General features: G+C 34.9%; 1 protein-coding gene across 8 annotated transcripts in view; it reads right to left on the bottom strand.

Moving 5' to 3' along the window:
* Window positions 1-20,433, bottom strand: part of SEC63 (SEC63 protein translocation regulator) — a 61,791-nt gene that overhangs the window by 23,397 nt on the left and 17,961 nt on the right. For 4 of the 8 annotated variants that reach the window (XM_081526828.1, XM_081526829.1, XM_081526832.1 and 1 more), the window contains exons 3-11: window positions 15,367-15,481; window positions 13,817-13,929; window positions 7,783-7,844; window positions 7,154-7,212; window positions 5,684-5,734; window positions 4,531-4,639; window positions 2,265-2,359; window positions 2,033-2,165; window positions 586-678 (exon numbers count right to left, since the gene is read on the bottom strand). In XM_081526828.1, the coding sequence (XP_081382954.1) occupies window positions 586-678; window positions 2,033-2,165; window positions 2,265-2,359; window positions 4,531-4,639; window positions 5,684-5,734; window positions 7,154-7,212; window positions 7,783-7,844; window positions 13,817-13,929; window positions 15,367-15,481 (830 nt within the window). The remainder of the gene's footprint in view (window positions 1-585; window positions 679-2,032; window positions 2,166-2,264; window positions 2,360-4,530; window positions 4,640-5,683; window positions 5,735-7,153; window positions 7,213-7,782; window positions 7,845-13,816; window positions 13,930-15,366; window positions 15,482-20,433) is intronic. The other 4 variants (XM_081526830.1, XM_081526831.1, XM_081526834.1 and 1 more) reach the window with 1 other exon arrangement.

Here is a 20,433-nt window from a genome sequence, read left to right as displayed (position 1 = left end):
ACACAGAAAATATACAAACTTGGTCAAATGTACATCAACCAGCAACAACCATTGATTTTAATAGAAAAATTCTTTGCACCACTTCCAAAACCAGTAAATCATAAGACATTTTTGGTATTAAGAACATACCGATGTCATGCCACAAAATGACATCATCCGTAACAACAAAACACAACCACTACCTCCTTTTTTAAGGGTCTCTTTCCGTTACAGACCATAAACTCCCTTGTTCTTTTTTCCCTTCATGCAAAAAACACTACATGTCAGACAAGTCATCATTACAGCACTTAAAGAATTATTTCAAACTCATTGTTAACCTAATTCTAAAAATATTCAGAGGAAGAAAAGGATATTTTAAATCTTTGCAAACAATAAAAAAATAAACGATAAAACAATGAAAAAACTGAATTAAAAAATGTAAGTTGTGGTACTTTACATGATAGAAAATACAGGAAATTCATAAGCAACACCGGGAAAGCTGATTCAACTTACAGACAGAAATATATTAGGTTCCCTCAAATCTTAAAAGTATAATCTGTACTATACGCTTTCGAGAAAAAGTACAACATAATTATGCTTCCTCACCTTCACGGCTCCTGGCCATTATTATTAGTTGGCAGATTACATTAACCATTTCTTGAAGTAGGGCAGGGCATTTTTTCAGCATAAATTGCTGATCTGCAAAACAATAAAACACCTGAAACAAATCATTCTTCTTTTATACTAAAACAATTATTACCTGTAGTCCAAGACTAAAGCTAAATTTAAGTTGTTGAACAAATTTTTCACATGACCTCAGAATTTTATAGGCTGAACACAACTGTCTCTCCTCGGCAGCACCATGTCAAAAAATCAGTCAGAAAAACCCTAGCTCAGATTAGATGTTTTAAAGGCAAACTTTTAATATTATGGTTTTTGGCTTTATAAATTACTCCCTACCTTTTTTTCTGGTTAACAGTCTTAAACTTAATCATAACCTCATTAATTGAAGAACTTCAAAAATTTTCTTCTTGTGCATCTAAGTTTCTATAATTATGGATAAGTCCAAAGACTAAGACTGAGAATGAATGTCAACTAAATGGAGAGAGAGGATAGGAGGAGAGAGAGATTCTTTCACTTATACTGCAATAATAGTTAACCACTGAGATCACCCAGTGGGGTTGATACTCAATCTAAAATAAATTTGTTTCCTGTTCCTTATATAATTGGTAAAAATGGAGATGGTTTCATATCTGTACAGAACATTAGGAACAGAATTACTAGTTACTTTGCAACTTCAATAAACAATACCTAAGTAGTGTACCTTAATTCCATCATATGTAGCCTATGGTACTATCACTAATCACTGAGCATCAACTGACCTTGTTTTCAAAGGCATTTGATTGCATTATTGGCTTAAAGCAGGGGGAAGAGGTGTTGGTTCATTCAGAAAGAAAATTTATTCCCTAAGGATAATAACTTTCTTTTAAAACTTTCAGATGAAATAATGCAAGTGAAAAGAGATGACACTCAAATTCACAACATTTCTGGAGACACCACAGTCCTAATCCACTGCTTTTTTTAAGTAGAATAAATGGCTTCAAGTACTGATGAGGCTTTAAGTCAAGATTAAACAGACATTTTACTGGTAACTACTGCTGGAGTATGGTGGTGGTACTAGTGGTGCTGACTGAAATATCTGTTGTGAAATCCGTTTTTTCTCCCCGCAAAAAGCTTACAAAATTCTTTTTTTAAAAAAAGTCATGAGGAATTATTGAATAATCTGCAATTAACTAGACATTTTTCATAGAGTATTCTCTCACCTTGAAATACAACATTTTAACATTTGCCAAATCATCTGACTTACTAAGACCTTCAAAGTATTTGTGAAAGTTAATTATGTATGTAGCATACAGACTAGTTTTTAAAAGGTCCTTGAGTAATTATCTGATTGAGCAAAAAAGAACAGTGACAAAAACACTGCACCATGAGGCCTAATTAAATCTACTGCTTTTGTACCACTAAAACCCTACAGACAGTAGAATCAAAATACCTTCTTCAAGGGTCTCAGGAATTTTCATTCTAGCAAGATGAGACAGTAAAAGAACTCTGGCCTTCAGGCTGTAAGGGCAGGTAAGTGGAGGCTCATTCTTCTTTAAATTAATGCTGCCAATTTCTCTGATGAGCTAGGAGAAATAAAATAATTAGTCAAAAAATGTATACTTAATAAAGCATAAACTTTAACATTTAAATGTTTATCAAAGAATTTGGGAGACAGGTCTAACCTGAGGTATTAAAATATTATCTGTCGGTCTGCTTGTGGCATCTTTATTATACTGAGGATCAAATTCAGAGGCTCCAGCCAAAACCATGATAAGACCTAAAAAAACAAAAGAAATACGAAGAAAAATAAATTTACTGACCCTTAATCACCCTCCCCACACGATACCAAATTAATCCTAGAGGGAGGCAGTTTTCTAATCACACACAATGATAAAATCAATACTAACAGGTATAAATTTCTCTCACAACAAAAGAAACATCTCATTTTTAAAAACTGTTTGTAATATTACCTATCACAAGTAAATAGAAATACACATCAAATTAAGGGCCCAGAAGCAACTAGGTGCATTAAAATCACTACAAATAGCATCGGTTTCTAGATGTAATCATGTGTTCCACATAAAATTTCTTTTTTAAAAAGAATCAATTTTTATTGGAGGATAGCTGCTTTACAATGTTGTGTTAGTTTCTACTGTTTAGCAAAGTGAATCAGCTATACGTATACATATATTCCCTCTTTTTTGGGTTTCCTTCCCATTTAGGTCACCACAGAACACTGAGTAGGGTTTCCAGAGCTACACAGCAGCAGCAAGTATTCTATGTGACATAACTAACTGCTTTGTGAAAAAAGGGGGTTAAAAGGGGTTTCAGGTTTCTTCACTTCATGACTCCTCAAAGCCATGAGTAATCTAAAATATACTGCAATTTACAAAAATTTTTATTATGGAATCCTGGAGGGCTTTGTGGGAATAGTGTTCCTTGAAATACACATGATTTGAGGTCACATATATTAGTGTTACTTTTCTTAGTGTATACAAGCTCTTTAATAACTGGCACTCGAGTTATCAATCTTCACCTTAGGGCAGAAAATGCATGCAATGTTCTCACAAAATTCAGGACAGTATAGGAGTTAAGTGCATAAACCCTGAAGCTTTCAAGTCCTAGCTGAATGACCTAAAACAATATTCTTCACTTCTCTATGGGCCTCAATTTCTTCATATGTGCCTGATACACATAAGCATAGTAATGTGTGTGAGCTATTACTATTACTACCCTCAAATGTTTGAATGAAAACAACGGTTCCTAAGACAGCTCTATAAATGGTGTCAGTGCTAAAACAAATGATAACTAACCAAACAAAATTAAATAAAGCTAAACAAAGCTTTCCTGATAGAATTGTGTAAGGCTAAGTACCCTCAGAAATGAAACAGAAATCAAGATCACTGATCCAAAAAACATATTAAAACAGGTTACAAACATTAAATATTTTCATAAAGGAGAATGTTTATATATTGATATTTCAACCCAGCATAAAGAAGAGTGTGTATGTGCACAAGGGAGGGTAACATTCACTCATTCCTCAGAAATAAAAGACCTGCTCATTCTTCAGAAATATAAAATCAGCTCACACAGTCATATAATCCTGGGATTGTATGATAAATCTCTTTCTCATTACCAAGAAAGTTAATAAAACTGGCAAAAACAAAATATGACAAAGTCCACTCAGGTTTTGGAACAAAAATGCATCTACCCATGAGGCACAATTTTAAACTTGTCTTTTTTTTTTTTTTTAATGTGTAAGATTTCAACAGAGCAGTGATTCTGAAAGGTAATATAAAGTATTTCTGGGATAAATTTACAATGTTATCTTTATGGGATCAAACAAAGTATTTAAGATGTTACTTTTTATGTCATAATAAATTCTGAAATAAGCCTCTGGGAATGAAATATTTTGGCAAATTTCTTTAAACACTCCTAAGACCTCCACTTATTTTACACCATTAGCATGGTATCATGTACTGGCTTGGGAGCCACACTGCCTGAGTTCTATCCTAGCTGTCACTTACTGTGTATCCTTGAGCTCAGTTTCTTCATCTATAAAATGTGCTTAAAAACAATACTTATTTATGGGAGCATACAAAGATTAAATGACTTAATACATGCATAGTGCCTCACAATACTTGGCAACAATAAATACTCAAGAAATGTTAGCTGGAATTATTACAAAATTAGTCCACAAGGAGCTTTACCATAAAATCTCTGCAGGGAAAATATATACATGTACATATAGCTGAGTGAATGAGAATAACAGAACTACAGATCAAGAAATATGACAAAGGGTATTAGCATCTTCCTCCAGCTTTAGCTATAATGAACTGAATATCCCTAAAACTATAAAATGGAATTTCTCCAATTGAATATATATACCAATTCCACATAAATGACTCAGAAAATAATTTACTATCACAGTTACTTAAATTTACTTACGTTTCATATCCATATTTCGAGTTTTATAAACAAAGTAGGTATAAATCTGTGTTGTGCGTATTAGAATCTGGTCTCCGCTATAGCGTATTGAGCGATACCACCAAGAGCCCTAAGACACAAAATTAAACAAGAAAAAAAAGCATGAAAACCACAATAAATGTTAACTTTGATACAGAATGTTTATGGTCAAATTTTCTAAATGTTCATAAATCAATAAAAATACCTGCTCTTGAGAACAAATACCTTTACTATATATTTCAAATGATTTATCTGGCAAGTATTTATGCTGCATGATGCCTAAATATCAGACTATCTCATTACATATATATGATTAAAAGATTTAAGTTTCAACTAGAAATTGTTTACAGACAAAACAGGAATGAAACAACCCATTGCTATAAGCAACAAGTTGGTTTCTGACACATGGCATGTCTTCAATAAATGTTTGACAAATGAGTGTAAGAGCAATTTTACAGTTGATATACTACTTTCATTCACATTGTTCCATACAATTGGATTCTAAGACAATCCTATTAAGAAAGCAAGACAAGTTAATTGTTAGCCTCACTACAGGACTCATAGGAACCCTAAGATCAGTAAGAACACCACCAGTCATGAAGGTAATAAACAATAAAATCATAAACATTATGGTATCTCTATATTTGCGGTTGCAAAGAGTCAGACACGACTGAGGAACTGAATCGACTGAACTGATGCAGTTGTTTTAAAAAACGAGGTTGTTCTACATGTTGTACTTGTGTATGAAGCAAAAAAGTCACAGGACAATATATATAGTAAGATCACATTTTAAAAAATGTGTATATACATTCAATGCATAGAAAAAGATCTGAAAAGGAAATCAACAAACTTAGCAGTGATTATCTCTGACAGAGAAATGGAGTTGGGGGAGGTGGTGACGGAAGACTTTCATTTTAAATTCTAAATATATCTGTATTATCTCATTTGTGTATAACTTTTGAATCACGAGGAGACACATTTTAACATACTAAAGTGATGTCACCTTTAGAAGACCTTAAAGGATAATTGAATATAAAATTCTTAAAACTCCACAAATTATAATCTTATAAGGAGACCCCAAACCATGCCACCCATTCTCTTCCCTAAAAAATGTTAATAAAAAGAGGGAACTTACCACAACAACTGGAAGGATAACCATGAATGCCAAGCCATATACAAGTAAAACCTGGAATTGAAGAGGAGGAAAAAAAAGATCATTCCTTCATGAGGTAAATTACAACATCCATGAACACTTATTGTGAGGCTTACATGGAGGAGGCACTATTAAAAGCACATCTTATGTATTTCATTTAATCCTTACTTTCAAACTCTATGAGGAAGGTACCATTATTATTTTCTTTTTGCACATAGGGAATCTGCACCATACACCGTCATCCCTAGGTATCTGAGGGGAACTGGTTTCAAAACTCCCAACGATACCAAAATTCAGGGATGCTCAAGTCCTTTATATAAATTGGTGGTAACAGAGTATCCAGGGATGTGAAACATGCTGATAGGGAGAGCCAACTTCAGTTGACCTTGAGCAATGCTGAGGCTGGGGGACCAAACTCCTTGCAGTGGAAAATCCACATATAACTTTAGAGCTGGCCTTCCATATTGTGGCTCTGCATCCATGGATTCAACCACGGACTGTGAAGTACTGTAGTCTGTATTCATTGGGAAAAAAAATCATATATAAGTGGACCTACACAGTTCAAGCCCCTGTTGTTCAAGGGTCATCTACATCTTAGCAAGTAGTTAGTGCCTTGGAAATAAATGATAGAACCTGGCTTCTTTGCCTCAATATCAAACAGAACATATAATGCTGTTTGCAAGTAATCTCTATTGGTCTGATTTTTATCCTACTACTCAATCCCAAATCTGGTAGCTAAAAAACTTTCTCTTCTCTAGTATTCCCTCAACATGCTTATATACAGCAACTATATGCCCTGGAAGAAAACATGTAAATAAATAGCCATAAAATGACACTAAATAGCCATTTTCAAAACAAATGACAGATTGTAAGGATTGTAACAAATGTTACAAATGACAGACTGGTTTTTATGGCTTCAAAGATAGCTCCTAGATAATTATTTTCAAGAAAGGAGAAGTAGGGAATTCCTAAACAACAGGTTAAGATAATTTCTGATGTTTTAAGAGTTGCAGCCTCTCATCACTGATGGAAGTCTGATCATCCTGCTGCCCCTTAAAGTACCATATAGAATATATACCATTATGTTAGGACACATTAATAATTTAGCTTGGATAAATGTGGAATACAGGGTAACTTAAATTTTGAGTACTACTTAGCGATAAATGTCGACACCGTAAGAAACAGTAGTTCCCTAAACCAATGGTAGGACCCAATCTGAAACTACTTCCAAAAGAAATCACTACAATTTGAATGTTCTAAAACTACACTAGAGTACACTTCCCCAAATCCCAATGTAATAATAAGAACCAATTCTTTTCTCCATTACGTAAAAAGTTTCCATAATACACAGTTAAATCAGAAACAGTATACTGGGATTTTCTTTGTAATGCTTTCTTTATATTACCAAGATGTATCTAACATATTATCATATGTCTTATTAAGTGTACTCACCAATATTGAATTTTTTTGGTCAACGATCCAAGCTGGGAGGGCAATTCCAAAGCTTGTGGCTAAAACAGGAAGAGTATTATTGAAGAGTCTGCACTTCAGTTTCATTTATTTATATCCCTAAATTCTACCTCCCCTGTCACCTCCAAAAAACTTTAAGATTATCTTACTATGTGTGTCTCATACACAAAAGTTGATGTGAAATGGTATACATCTGAAACTTCAAATTTTTCCAGAAGAAAAAAAAAATCTAAGTACATGAATTCCTTCTTCTCAGAACACTTAAATCCATTTACATGTCCTGAGTTTATGTAAACACTATGAATATATGGGAAAATGTTTAGTCAGTAAAGAAAAAACAGACTTTTCATCCTATTTTTATCAACTGCTAACTGGAAATGATGAATAATGACAGTGACTACTCTTCACATCAAATCAAAGATCTATCTTTCCAACTAATCTCTAGAAAAATTAAGTAAAGGAAACTCAATTTACGTATCCATTTAACTCTGTGCAGTTGTAATTTTTCTATTCACAAACTAAGAAAAGCAAAACATTCTTTTAAATCTAACATTTTCATAATATACGCAATATCTTAACCCCAGTATTTTTTTAATCATCATTTACCACACCTTGAGGCCCATCTGGATTTCCAAACTCTTCCCAATTTTTCCGGGATTCTTCATCAGTTAAACTAGCATAAAAAGAACAAAGGCACAAAATTAGAAAACCACATCTGAAAAATAAGCACTCAACTACACAAACTCCATTAACCAACCAACTCATTTCTTAAAAGAAATAATTTCAGAGAATCAAGAAAAACTCTCTGAAATCTGAAAAAAAATAGGGACAGGTAAGGAAGGAATTCAGCACTAACAAAAAATGCTAATTAATGAGCCCAGATATAATTTCTTAGTTGGCCCAAGAGTTCTCAAGGTTAGCCAGTTCAAGACAGAATATCAAACTTTAAAGGCTATCACATTTTCTAAGGAGGCAGGGGGAATTAGAGGTGACTTTTTTAAATCTTATACACTCATTTATTTCCCAAAATTTTTTCAATGGGCATGCTTTTCATAATGAAATATACCTGTACTTTAAATATAAACTTAATACACGATTAATAATAATCCCTCCAAAACTTGCACCACATTCTCAAAGAAAAAAATAAACAACACCTATAAAATTCCACTGCTGTCATAAAGGTCATTTGCACTGTGCGAAGATCACAATTTTCTCCTAAGCCAACTTCCCAGAAGACTAGGCAAATACCTGCTAAAGCAACAGCTTCCTAATTCAGGCAATATGAGAGACAGTGATTTTTTTTAAAATACATAAACATAAATATAACCCATAACCTGGGCAATGGCTCAAGGCACGGGGTAAGAGTAGCTTTATTCCAGGTCCTGGCATAGATGTTTTTAAAAAAAAAAAAACATTAAGAGAACTCTTTCCTTCAGAAACTTTACAATGTTGTTAAAGAGACAAGGCAGTCACAAACATACAAAAATGACCAATAACATAATAAGGAAGACATTCTTGCAGACCTACTGGCAAAAGATTATGCTTATATTCAAACCTAATTTTAGCCAAAGATGGAGAAGCTCTATACAGTCAGCAAAAATGGGAGCTGACTGTGGCTCATATCATGAACTCATATCATGAACTCTGCAAAATTCAGACTTAAATTGAAGAATGTAGGGAAAACCACTAGACCATTCAGGTATGACCTAAATCAAATCCTTTACGATTATACAGTATAAGTGACAAATAAGACTCAAGGAATTAGATCTGATAGACAGAGTGCCTGAAGAACTATGGACAGAGGTTCATGACATTGTCCAGGAGGCAGTGATCAAGACCAAACCCAAGAAAAAGAAATGCAAAAAGGCAAAATGGCTGTCTGAGGAGGTCTTACAAATAGCTAAAAAAAGAAGAGAAGCTAAAGGCAAAGGAGAAAAGGAAGATATACCCATTTGAATGCAGAATTCCAAAGAATAGCAAGGAGAGGTAAGAAAGCCTTCCTCAGCGATCAATGCAAAGAAATAGAGGAAAACAATAGAATGGGAAAAACTAGAGATCTCTTCAAGAAAATGAGAGATATCCAGGGAACATTTCATGCAAAGCTGGACACAATAAAGGACAGAAATGGCATGGACCTAACAGAAGCAGAAGATACTAAGATGAGGTGGCAAGAACACACAGAAGAACTATACAGAAAATATCTTCACGACCCAGATAACCACGATGGTGTGATCAATCACCTAGAGTCAGACATCCTGGAATGTGAGGTCAAGGATGCCTTAGGAAGCATCACTATGAACAAAGCTAGTGGAGGTGATGGAATTCCAGTTGAGCTATTTCAAATCCTAAAAGATGATGCTGTGAAAGTGCTGCATTCAATATGTCAGCAAATTTGGAAAACTCAGCATTGGCCACAGGACTGGAAAAGGTCAGTTTTCATTCCAATCCCAAGGAAAGTCAATGCCAAAGAATGCTCAAATTACCACACAATTGCACTCATCTCAAATGCTAGCAAAGTAACGTTCAAAATTCTCCAAGCCAGGCTTCAACAGTACGTGAACGATGAACTTTCAGATGTTCAAGCTGGATTTAGAAAAGGCAGAGGAACCAGAGATAAAATTGCCAACATTCACTAGATCATCGAAAAAGCAAGTGAGTTTCAGAAAAACATCTACTTCTGCTTTATTGACTAAGCCAAAGACTTTGACTGTGTGAATCACAACAAACTGTGGAAAGTTCTTCAAGAGACAGGAATACCAGACCATCTACCTGTCTCCTGAGAAATCTGTATGCAGGACAAGAAGCAACAGTTAGAACTAGACATGGAACAACAGACTGCCTCCAAATTGGGAAAGGAGTACGTCAAGGCTGTATATTGTCACCCTGCTTATTTACCTTATATGCAGAGTACACCATGCAAAATGCTGGGCTGGATGAAGCACACATTGGAATCAAGATTGCTGGGAGAAATATCAATAAACTCAGATACGTAGATGACACCACCCTTATGGCAGAAACCGAAGAAGAATTCAAGAGCCTCTTGATGAAAATGAAAGAGGAGAGTGAAAAAGTTGGCTTAAAACTCAACATTCAGAAAACTAAGATCATGACATCCGGTCCCATCACTTCATGGCAAATAGATGGGGAAACAATGGAAACAGTGACAGACTTTATTTTGGGGGGCTCCAAAATCACTGCAGATGGTGACTGCAGCCATGAAATTAAAAGACGCTTGCTCCTTGGAAGAAAAGCTATGATCAACCAAGACAGCATATGAAAAAGCAGTGACATTACTTTACCAACAAAGGTCTGTCTAGTTAAAGCTATGGTTTTTCCAGTAGTCATGTACAGATGTGAGAGTTGGACTATAAAGAAAGCTGAGTGCCAAAGAATTGATGCTTTTAAACTGTGGTGTTGGAGAAGACTCTTGAGAGTCCCTTGGACTGCAAGGAAATCCAGCCAGTCAATCCTAAAGGAAATCAGTCCTGAATATTCCCTGGAAGGACTGAAGCTGAAGCTGAAACTCCAATACTTTGGCCACCTGATGTGAAGAACCGACTCACTGGAAAAGACCCTGATGTTGGGAAAGACTGAAGACAGGAGGAGAAGAGGGCAACAGAGGATTGGATGGTTGGATGGCATCACCGACGCGATGGACATGAGTTTGTGGAGGCTCTGGGAGTTGTTGATGGACAGGGAAGCCTGACATGCTGCAGTCCATGGGGTCGCAAGGAGTCAGACACAACTGAGCGACTGTACTGAATTTTAGCCATATTTTTACTTCCCAGAACATATGTACCTAAGATACAATATATTTTCTATTCATTATAGCTCCAAGTTGAGAGAAAGAATGCAGAAGTACCTTAACAAAATTGTAAAATATTTCAATGATTTGAAAATATTTTTACACTTATCAATTTAGTCACTTACAAAAATGAGCACCTTGACATCTTTAGTCCTTATTCAACTGTAACTTCACTTACACTATTTGACCTAAGGCCACAGTAAAATATAAGAGCTAAGGAAAGACATTATTAGACTGCAAGTTAATAAGGAGTGGTGCTAAGATTCTTTTCTGCTAAGGGAGGGATATTTCTCAAAAACTTTTGCCTTGGTTTCCCTGTATAATTGTCTACCTCATCAAGAGCTTTTTCTTTGAATTTCTGTCTCCTAATCAGATTCTTTTCCCCAAAATAATTATCTCTGTTCCTTTCTGCCTTTCTAATGATGGCAGCAACATAAACTGTTCTGTTCTCTATTCAATGCCCTCAGATTTGCAAAATAAAGCACAGCTTACATCAAAGCATTTGATTTTTCAACCTGCACACACATCTAATTAAAACTTCATTAACTCATTGATTAGACCAATCTGTGTACAACTGTTGTGTAACCATTCTGTATAGTCAAAGGAATTATCAATTTTTTTAAAAGTCAGTTTAAGAAAGTAACTGATTTTTTGCTACTTATTAGTGCTTCAGTATAATAGCATTTCTAAGAGTTAAAGAACTTAGAAGCTGTGTGATTTCAGTGTAATTTATATATAATAAGCTCACACAACACCACTGGTACTAATGTAATTTTTTTTTTTTAATTCAAGGAGTATGAAGTTTCCTAAACATGATTATATCCCTTGACTTTGAGGGTGGGAGGTTATATCATAAACCCTATTAGGAATCTAAATCTAATGAAATCTATGCCCCTCTTGTCCTGGAAAAAAAAATGCACATTTACAAATACACATAAATTCTGTATACTGTTTCAGGGACCTCAGATTATAAATCATAATCCAGAGAATGCCTTCACTAAATTATATATGAGCAGCCTGAGTTGGCTATACACAGCCAAGTTATGTATTCATATGTAAGAATACATGCAAACATAGGTTATAAAAGTTAAAATAGTTTTAAGGATGTTAATTCATGCTGCCCATGTGTTATAGAAAAGTTTAAATACAGATTCTACACCCAAAAGCTAAATCCCAACTGTAAAAATGAATCAGAGAATTCATAAGTTGGCCTAACTCCTCAAAAATAACCATACCTCCTTTCCTTTAAGTAACAATCTGGTCTGAATAAATAGGAATGACCCAATTATTTATTATCATGAGCAAATAAGGGAAGAGAAACTAGCTTAAATAACCAAGGCAAATTCTGAAAAACTCTGTAGATCAAAGTCTGTAACTGCATTCCACAAGTTGCTTGAAATATGTATCTTAGGGTACTAGAGTTATACATAAGACAGCAGCTTCAATTCAATCACTCAAACCTATTACATACATATTCAGTAAAATGTACCCTTTTAACTAATCTAGTTATATTTGTACAAGTTACAATAACTCAAGAGTTCTGGATCCCATAATCATTTTACTTCTTCATCTGCCTGACAGACCATCAACTATTTTAGACCTTTTACGTACAAAACACTCTACCATCATGATCATGTAACTGAGTTAAAACCAAAGGCCATATGTTATTCTTCAGTACTTTTTAGAATAGTGACCATACATAATAAAGTCAGATTTCCAGTAACCTGAGAAAAAAATCATGACCTTGAAAATGTTACAATACCTGAAAACTAAGGGGGGGGTGGGAAATAACTGCACCAAAGACACTAAAATTAAAACTACTAATTAATCTTGGCTGACTTCCTCTGGAAATCTTCAGTTCTTAAATTACCTGAAGACAGCAACTAAGGCATTTCAATACTTGTGCAACAAGGGTCAATGCGTGAAGGCGACACTGAAAAAAGGGGGAAAGAACACACCAACTGAAAGACAGCAATCTGGAGAACATGTGCTGTGTAGAAAAGAAAATGCAGAGCACACTTCAGAAGCTCCTGCAAGTACCACTTTATTACAGAATCATATTCACACAGAAAACAAGCAACCCCCAAAGGATAGGGGTGGGGGAGGGTGTAGGCAGAAAGGAGACACAGTCAATGTACTTCTACTAGGCACAAAAATGCATAAGACAGTATTTCCCAAACTGTTGTCATTCATATTCCACTTTCACAGCCTGATATCATATCTGCATATTCTATTACTTATATTTTTTCAGTTAGCTTACAAAATTGTACATCAATGAGTTTTCCTCAAAAAACAGATAACATCTTGTCTATATTTGACTCTTTAATTCAACATAAGGGTTGTGTGGGATATACCTATCTTTATTCCTGAAGAATCCAGCTACCTTTTTATCTTCTGCAATATTAACACTCAAGAAATAACTAAATTTTATACCCTCTATCCTGTTTTCCAAAAATTTAACTCATCTTTAAATAGTTTAAATGAACAAGCTATAATGCTTGTATGCTTGTCTCATTTAAAAGAACTGGATCTAGCCTAATAAAAAGCCTAGAAATGAAAGCAAGCTGTTAGTATATCCTCTTCTAATCAGTATGCTTTGAAAATAGCTCAATTAACATATCACTTATTACTTAATCAACTCACATGGCAAAAGCACTACTGTAAGTTACTTAAAATTAAGGTTTAGCTAAATTACCACTCCAGGGTTATCAGGAAGTTCCATAGAAGACTCAACATATGAGGTCAACACTTAAAAAAAAGTATATGACAATTATTTTACTGATTACTATTTTATTCCAATAGAAAACTTAAAAATGTATAACGAGTCCTAAAATACTTACGCTGCATAAGCTTTTGCTATTCTCATGAACATAACTTCATCACCTCCTTTATCTGGATGATATTTAAGAGACAGCAAACGATATTGTTTCTTAATCTCTGCTACAGTTGCCCCCTAAAAGAAAAGGCTTTCTTTTAGTAAAAATAAGCAGACTACTGTAAGGCATAATTCATTCAAATTCTGAAGCTAAAATACTGAACTACTCAATATTTTCAGAAAATAAAGTTTTCATCCTATATATCTTGTCCTATAAATTTCACCCACGTATTTTTAAGTAAAAATATTTATGCTGTCCAATATATTTTATTTTACTGAGCATCTAACTGTATGCCGTGCACATAGATGATTTGAGATTGATAATATATAAATGCCATTTAAATAAAATAAAATGACAGTGAATTTTAAATATTAAAGAATGATCAAGTTAATTAATTCTGGCTGAAAAAAAGTTCAAATCAAAGGTTAACCTCTTTTCTAAGAAATAATCTGAAGACTGTCTGGTTTCATCTGTTTGACAACAATTTAATATTAAGTAACTTAGTAAGTTTACCTTAGTTGTTTCCTAATTAGATTCAATTTCTATTAATCAATTTTTCACATTGATATTTTTATGGCATTAAATCGTCCCCAAACCTTTAAAACTTAATCTCTCTTGATGACCATGATCATCACAGTAAGAAAAATCAGATGGTATGCAAACTTTTCTTCTACAAAGCAGAAAACCAAAAGATAAATACACTCCTTACTTTGCATTATATGAATCTCTGGATCAAGCCATCTACTGAGCAGAGACAAGAAATAAAAGAAAGCAGTATGGGGGAGAAATGGAAAGAGCACTAGGTTCAACTTGTTTACTAGGAAGTTATGGGACCCCAGACAAGACACAGATTTTCCAGGCCTCATTTTCTCCATCAGAAGAAAATGCTAGATGATCTCTAGCATTCATTTCAGTTCTAACTTGCCACAGACAAATTTAAAAGAGTTAATTTTCTACTGAGACCCATCAATCAAGTTCAATTAAGAAAGTCACCTAACATACAACACTGTAAAGCAACTATACTCCAAAAAAAATTAATTTTAAAAAAATGTCAAAGAAAAAAAAGAGAAAGTCACCTAACAGATACAGTCCAGGTTAATCTGAATTTCTATGACAAAGCTACCAGTTCTTTACAAGACATAAAGACTTAACATACTGCCTTAGTGTCAACTAAAACAGGGTCCTATCCAACTAACATAAATAAACCTCTTAGTTCTAACTTTGCATTAAACTAATCTTAGAAATGTCTTTTAAAAATATACTAACTTCTCATCTCCAAATATTTTACATTTTAGCAATTACAAATCAACTCTTAATAGGATGGTAATCGACATCTGTAGCTTCAAAAACACACATATATATATATGCATTAGAATAATAATAGATTAAGTATCTTTTTTAACTGATCAGAGTCTGATTTCTTTAGGCACAACTCAATTTTTTTTAGGCTGTGGGCCTACAATATTTTCAAAGGATCATTAAACTAATGTACGTTATATACAAATATTACTTACAGGATCTAAATTTAATACTTCATAAGGATTGTATTCTTGATATTCTCGGTCTGTTTTGGAAACTTTGTATGCAAGGAATAAGAACAATGCCCATCCTGCAAGAAGAACTATTTTCCTGTTGAGAAAAAAGATAAGTGAAATATAAGTAAATACAACTCTTTGGCTTTCCTTTAGATTCTAAGGACAGTTTGGCAAGATCAAGGCATAGAACAATCTAAAGTAGTCTCACTGACTTAAGCTATTGACTTAAATTCTGTAATCACTGGGTTGTAAGACACAATAAAGACAGTGTCTTTATTCCCCTTTGAATTCTCTAGAATCTAGCAATGCCTGGCATGTAATATTCTCTCAGTTCCTATTTGCAGAATTTCAAGTAAGAAGTTAATTCAACTCTCATTTACTGGATGCATTAAATTAGATCAAATATATTAATACTTACTATTCAGTTAACCATTTAATGTAAAAATGAATTGCTCTTGACCTTGCAACTACACTTTTAGTAAGATAAACTACAAAAAATAACTGGTCAATTGTGCAAAGATAAGTAGCCTTAAGTAGTCTCGTTTACTATAACAGTAAAAATTTGGAAACAAACTTAATATCCATTTATTGGGAACTAATTATATCATTCATAGGAGACTAATTAAATAAACCAAGATAAAGCCACAAAATGGAACATTTTTAGCTAACAAATACAGAAAGACATGTGGGCTTCCCCAATGGCTCAATGGGTAAAGAATTCGCCTGCAATTCAGGAGACACTGGAGACTCAGGTTCCATCCCTGGGTTGGGAAGATCCCCTGGAGCAGGAAATGGCAAGCCACTCCAGTATTTCTGCCTGAAAAATTCCATGGACAGAAGAGCCTGGCAGGCTACAGTCAAAATGGTCACAAAGAGTCAGATGCAACTGAGCATGACAGAAAGATGTGCACTACAGGTTAAAAAAAAAAGACATAAAAGAACACATAGTTTGGGGGAAAAAAAATTTCTTGCTACTTCAATATGTTCTATTTAGTCAAAATATTTTAAAAATTGATATTACCAGTGTTGGAGAAGCTAAGGAAAAAAAGAACTCTCATACATTGTACACTCTGAAGGAATATCTGGCAATAAGGTTATCAAAAGTCCTAAAGAACTATATACCTTTTAAACTATCAATCTACTCCACTTCAAGAAATTAAGAAGCAAATAAACTAAAACTAAGTTTATAAAGTATAAGGGTGGTAACAGATATAATTAATAAGGTATTAATTATACCTGAAAACACACATAAATGTCCATCAATAGAGTACTGAACAGATCAGTAACATTACATCTATAGAGAAATGCTATCTGGACACTAAAACTACTTGCTGTGGACGATTCTCTACTTTGTAGTGTTAAAATAGAAAAACAGATTTCAAAGTTGTATGTACAATGTAATCTTATTTTTTGTAAATAAAGAAAGTTTATTATAAATAAAAATATAGAAGGTAAACCATCTTAACAGTGGTTATCTTTAAGTGATGAAATGGAATAATTTTTATTTTTTACATGTTTTGTATCACAATCTGTTATACTAGATAGGAACTGTTAAACAACACATAAATGAATCATAGAAATCCTAATCAAATAAACCGAAGTGATCTGTTTTCAAACACAAAAAGAAAACATTTCACGCATTTAAGCTCTCTTGATAGAAACATAGCTTTAAATGTGTTTATTTGGATTGAGTTTCTCGGGCCCAATTCCAACTTTTATCACCCTAGTTTTTCAAGCCACCTTCCAAAGTTCCCTAAGTTTTTCCACCATCATGCTTTTGCTCCCCTGGGTCTTTCTACCTAGAATTCCCATTCTTCATTTCTGCATATCCAAACTGTATTCATCCTTCAAGACTCAACTCAAATTATCTACCCAATCCATAACCACTGTCAAGATGATCAACAGGAAGACCATGGTTACAGTCACAAAGAAACATAAACCATGACCCTCTTCCTCTGGCTCATTGCAAACTCCTTGAGCATGTGGACAGGATCTTATACTCAGTTCTGACTAGCCTCAGAGTAACAAACACAGATGGCACTCAGATGCAAATTTCGTTCTACCTGGCCAAATCAATGTTCTAAACCTCATTAAAGGGCATAATACTGGAAGCTGCTTTCCACATGCCCAAAGACAAAGAATACCTAGAATAATTCCAGTTTTACCTGCCTATCCAGTGATAGGTAGTTAAGACCACAGGCTCTGGAACAAAACTACCTTAAGTCAAATCCCAGTTTCACTCCTTATTACCTAAGAGATCTTGGCAAGTTGCTTAGCTCAGTTTCCAATTTATAGAGTGGGTCTGAGAATTAAATAAGATTAGGTATGTAAAGAAGAAAGGGAAAGATACACCCAACTGAATACAGAGTTCCAGAGAATAACAAGAAGAGATAAGAAAGCCTTCTTAAGTGAACAATGCAAAAAATAGAATGGGAATAGAATGGGAAAGACTAAAAATCTCTTCAAGGAAATTGGAGATAACAAAGGCAACATTTCATGCAAAGATGGACACAATAAAAGACAGAAACAGCAAGGACCTAACAGAAGCAGAAGAGATTAAGAAGAGGTGGCAAGAATACACAGAACTGTACAAAAAAGGTCTCAATGACCTGGATAACCATGATAGTGTGGTCACTCATCTAGAGCCAGACATCCTGGAGTGTGAAGTCAAGTGGGCCTTAGGAAGCATTACTACAAACAAAGCTAGTGGAGGTGATGGAATTCCAGCTGAGCTATTTAACATACTAAAAGATGATGCTGTTAAAGTGCTGCACTTAATATGTCAGCAAATTTGGAAAACTCAACAAAGGCCACAGGACTGGAAAAGGTCAGTTTTCATTTCAATCCCAAAGAAAGACAATGCCAAAGAATGTTCAAACTACCGCACAACTGTGCTCCTTTCACATGCTAGCAAGGCAATGCTCAAAATCCTTCAAGCTAGGCTTCAGCAGTATGTAAACAGAGAACTTCCAGATGTATAAGCTGGATTTAGAAAAGGTAGAGGAACCAGAGATCAAACTGCCAACTTTTGTTGGATCATTGGGAAAGCAAGGGAATTCCAGAAAAACAACTACTTACGCTTCACTGACTAAGCTAAAAGCCTTTGACTGTCTGGATCACAACAAACTGTGGAAAATTCTTAAAGAGATGGGAATACTAGACCACCTTACTAGCCTCCTGAGAAACCTATATGGAGGCCAAGAAGCAACAGAACCAAACATGGAACAACAGACTGGTTCAAAATTGGAGTATACCAAAAAAAGAGTATGTCAAGTCTGTATATTGTCACCCTCCTTATTTAACTTATATGAAGAGTACATCATGTGAAATGCCGGGCTGGATGAAGCACAAGCTGGAATCAAGATAGCCAGGAGAAATATCAACAACCTCAGATATGCAGATGATACCACTCTAATGGCAGAAAGCGAAGAGGAATTAAAGAGCCTCTTGATGAAGGTGAAAGAGGAGAGATGAAAATGCTGGCTTAAAATTCAACATTCAAAAAAATAACATCATGGCATCTGGTTCCATCGCTTTATGGCAAATACAGGTGGGAGAAGTAGAAACAGTGGCATATTTTATTTTCTTGGGCTCCAAAATCACTGCAGACAGCAACTGCAACCATGCAATTAAAAGGCGCTTGCTCCTCGGAAGGAAAGCTATGACAAACCTAGACAGCATATTAAACAGCAGAGACTTCACTTTGCTAACAAAGGTCTGTATAGTCAAAGCTATGATTTTTCCAGTGGTCATGTATGGATATGAAAGTTGGACGATAAAGAAGGCTGAGTGCTGAAGAACTGATGCTTTCAAACTGTGGTGCTGGAGAAGACTCTTGAGTGTCCTTTGGACAGCAAGGAGATCAAACCAGTCAATCCTAAAGGAAATCAATCCTGAATTGGAAGGACTGCTACTGAAGCTGAAGTTTCAATACTTTGGCTACCTGATGCAAAGAGCGGATTCAGTGGAAAAGACCCCCTGTTGCTGGGAAAGATTGAGGGCAGGAGGAGAAGGGGGCAACAGAGAAAGAGATGGTAGGATGGCATTACTGACTCAATGGACATGAGTTTGAGCAAATTCCAGGAGATAGTGAAGGACAGGGAAGCCTGGCGTGCTGCAGTCCAAGGGGCTGCAAAGAGTCGGACCTGACTTAGCGACTGTACAACAACAACAGAAGTATGTAAAGCATCTAAAAGGCGCTTCACAGATGATAAACAAACAATTCATGGCAGCTCTTGCCTGTTATCACTAACTCTTGCCCATGTCTCAGCTCTCAACTAGGACCCCTCACTTACTCAAGAAAGCCTTCACTGTCTCAAGCCAGTTAAGAGCCCTCCCTCTGTTCTTTCATGGCACCCCAATCCCCCTTTACAACCCTTACTAAACTCTATTATCATCATTTGTTTACTCACCAGTATTTTGTTACTCACAATATATCAGCAGCAAGTATAATATTTGACACATACACAGCACACAGTAACTACTTATTGATTGAATAATGAAAATAATTTAAAATAGGAACTTGTGACTCAAAGGCACAGTTTGCTAATACAGTCAATATGCTAAAGAACATTTTAAATTATATTTTATTTCCACACAAACTTAGCAGCTCCACATTTTGTTTTGCCAACTTTCCCAAAAGGCTACAAAGCTCAAAAAACAAAGATAAAAGAGAAAGTGAAAACCACTAAAGTAAAATTTTTAAAGCAAAAGTTAGAAGAGAAAGGGAACAAAATACCTAAAATACACTACACCCTGTGTTAGACCAATCTGTGTGCAGCATCTGGCCCTCTGAGCCAAAGGATAAAGGGACGAGCAAAGGTTGATGAGAGAATATCCAAACTGATGAAAACTACCACAACCGATAAAAACCACCCTCTGATTTCCTGAGAGGCAAACCAAAGGAGGAAACATAACAGATTACATCATGCTCTGGGGCCAGTTTTTCAAAAGCATGTTTGGTTTCTCTGAAAAGACAAGTATTTTCCCTACATGTGGCTTCAGTAATTAATGTCCTGTATTTTTTCTTAAAGCATACCTTAAAAG

This window comes from Giraffa tippelskirchi, chromosome 9 (genome assembly GCF_054371585.1).
Source record: "Giraffa tippelskirchi isolate mGirTip1 chromosome 9, T2T-mGirTip1v1.2.pri, whole genome shotgun sequence".
Taxonomy (NCBI): Eukaryota; Metazoa; Chordata; class Mammalia; order Artiodactyla; family Giraffidae; genus Giraffa; species Giraffa tippelskirchi.
Note: the sequence above shows the minus strand (reverse complement) of the source record. Positions and strands in the feature narration are given on the sequence as shown.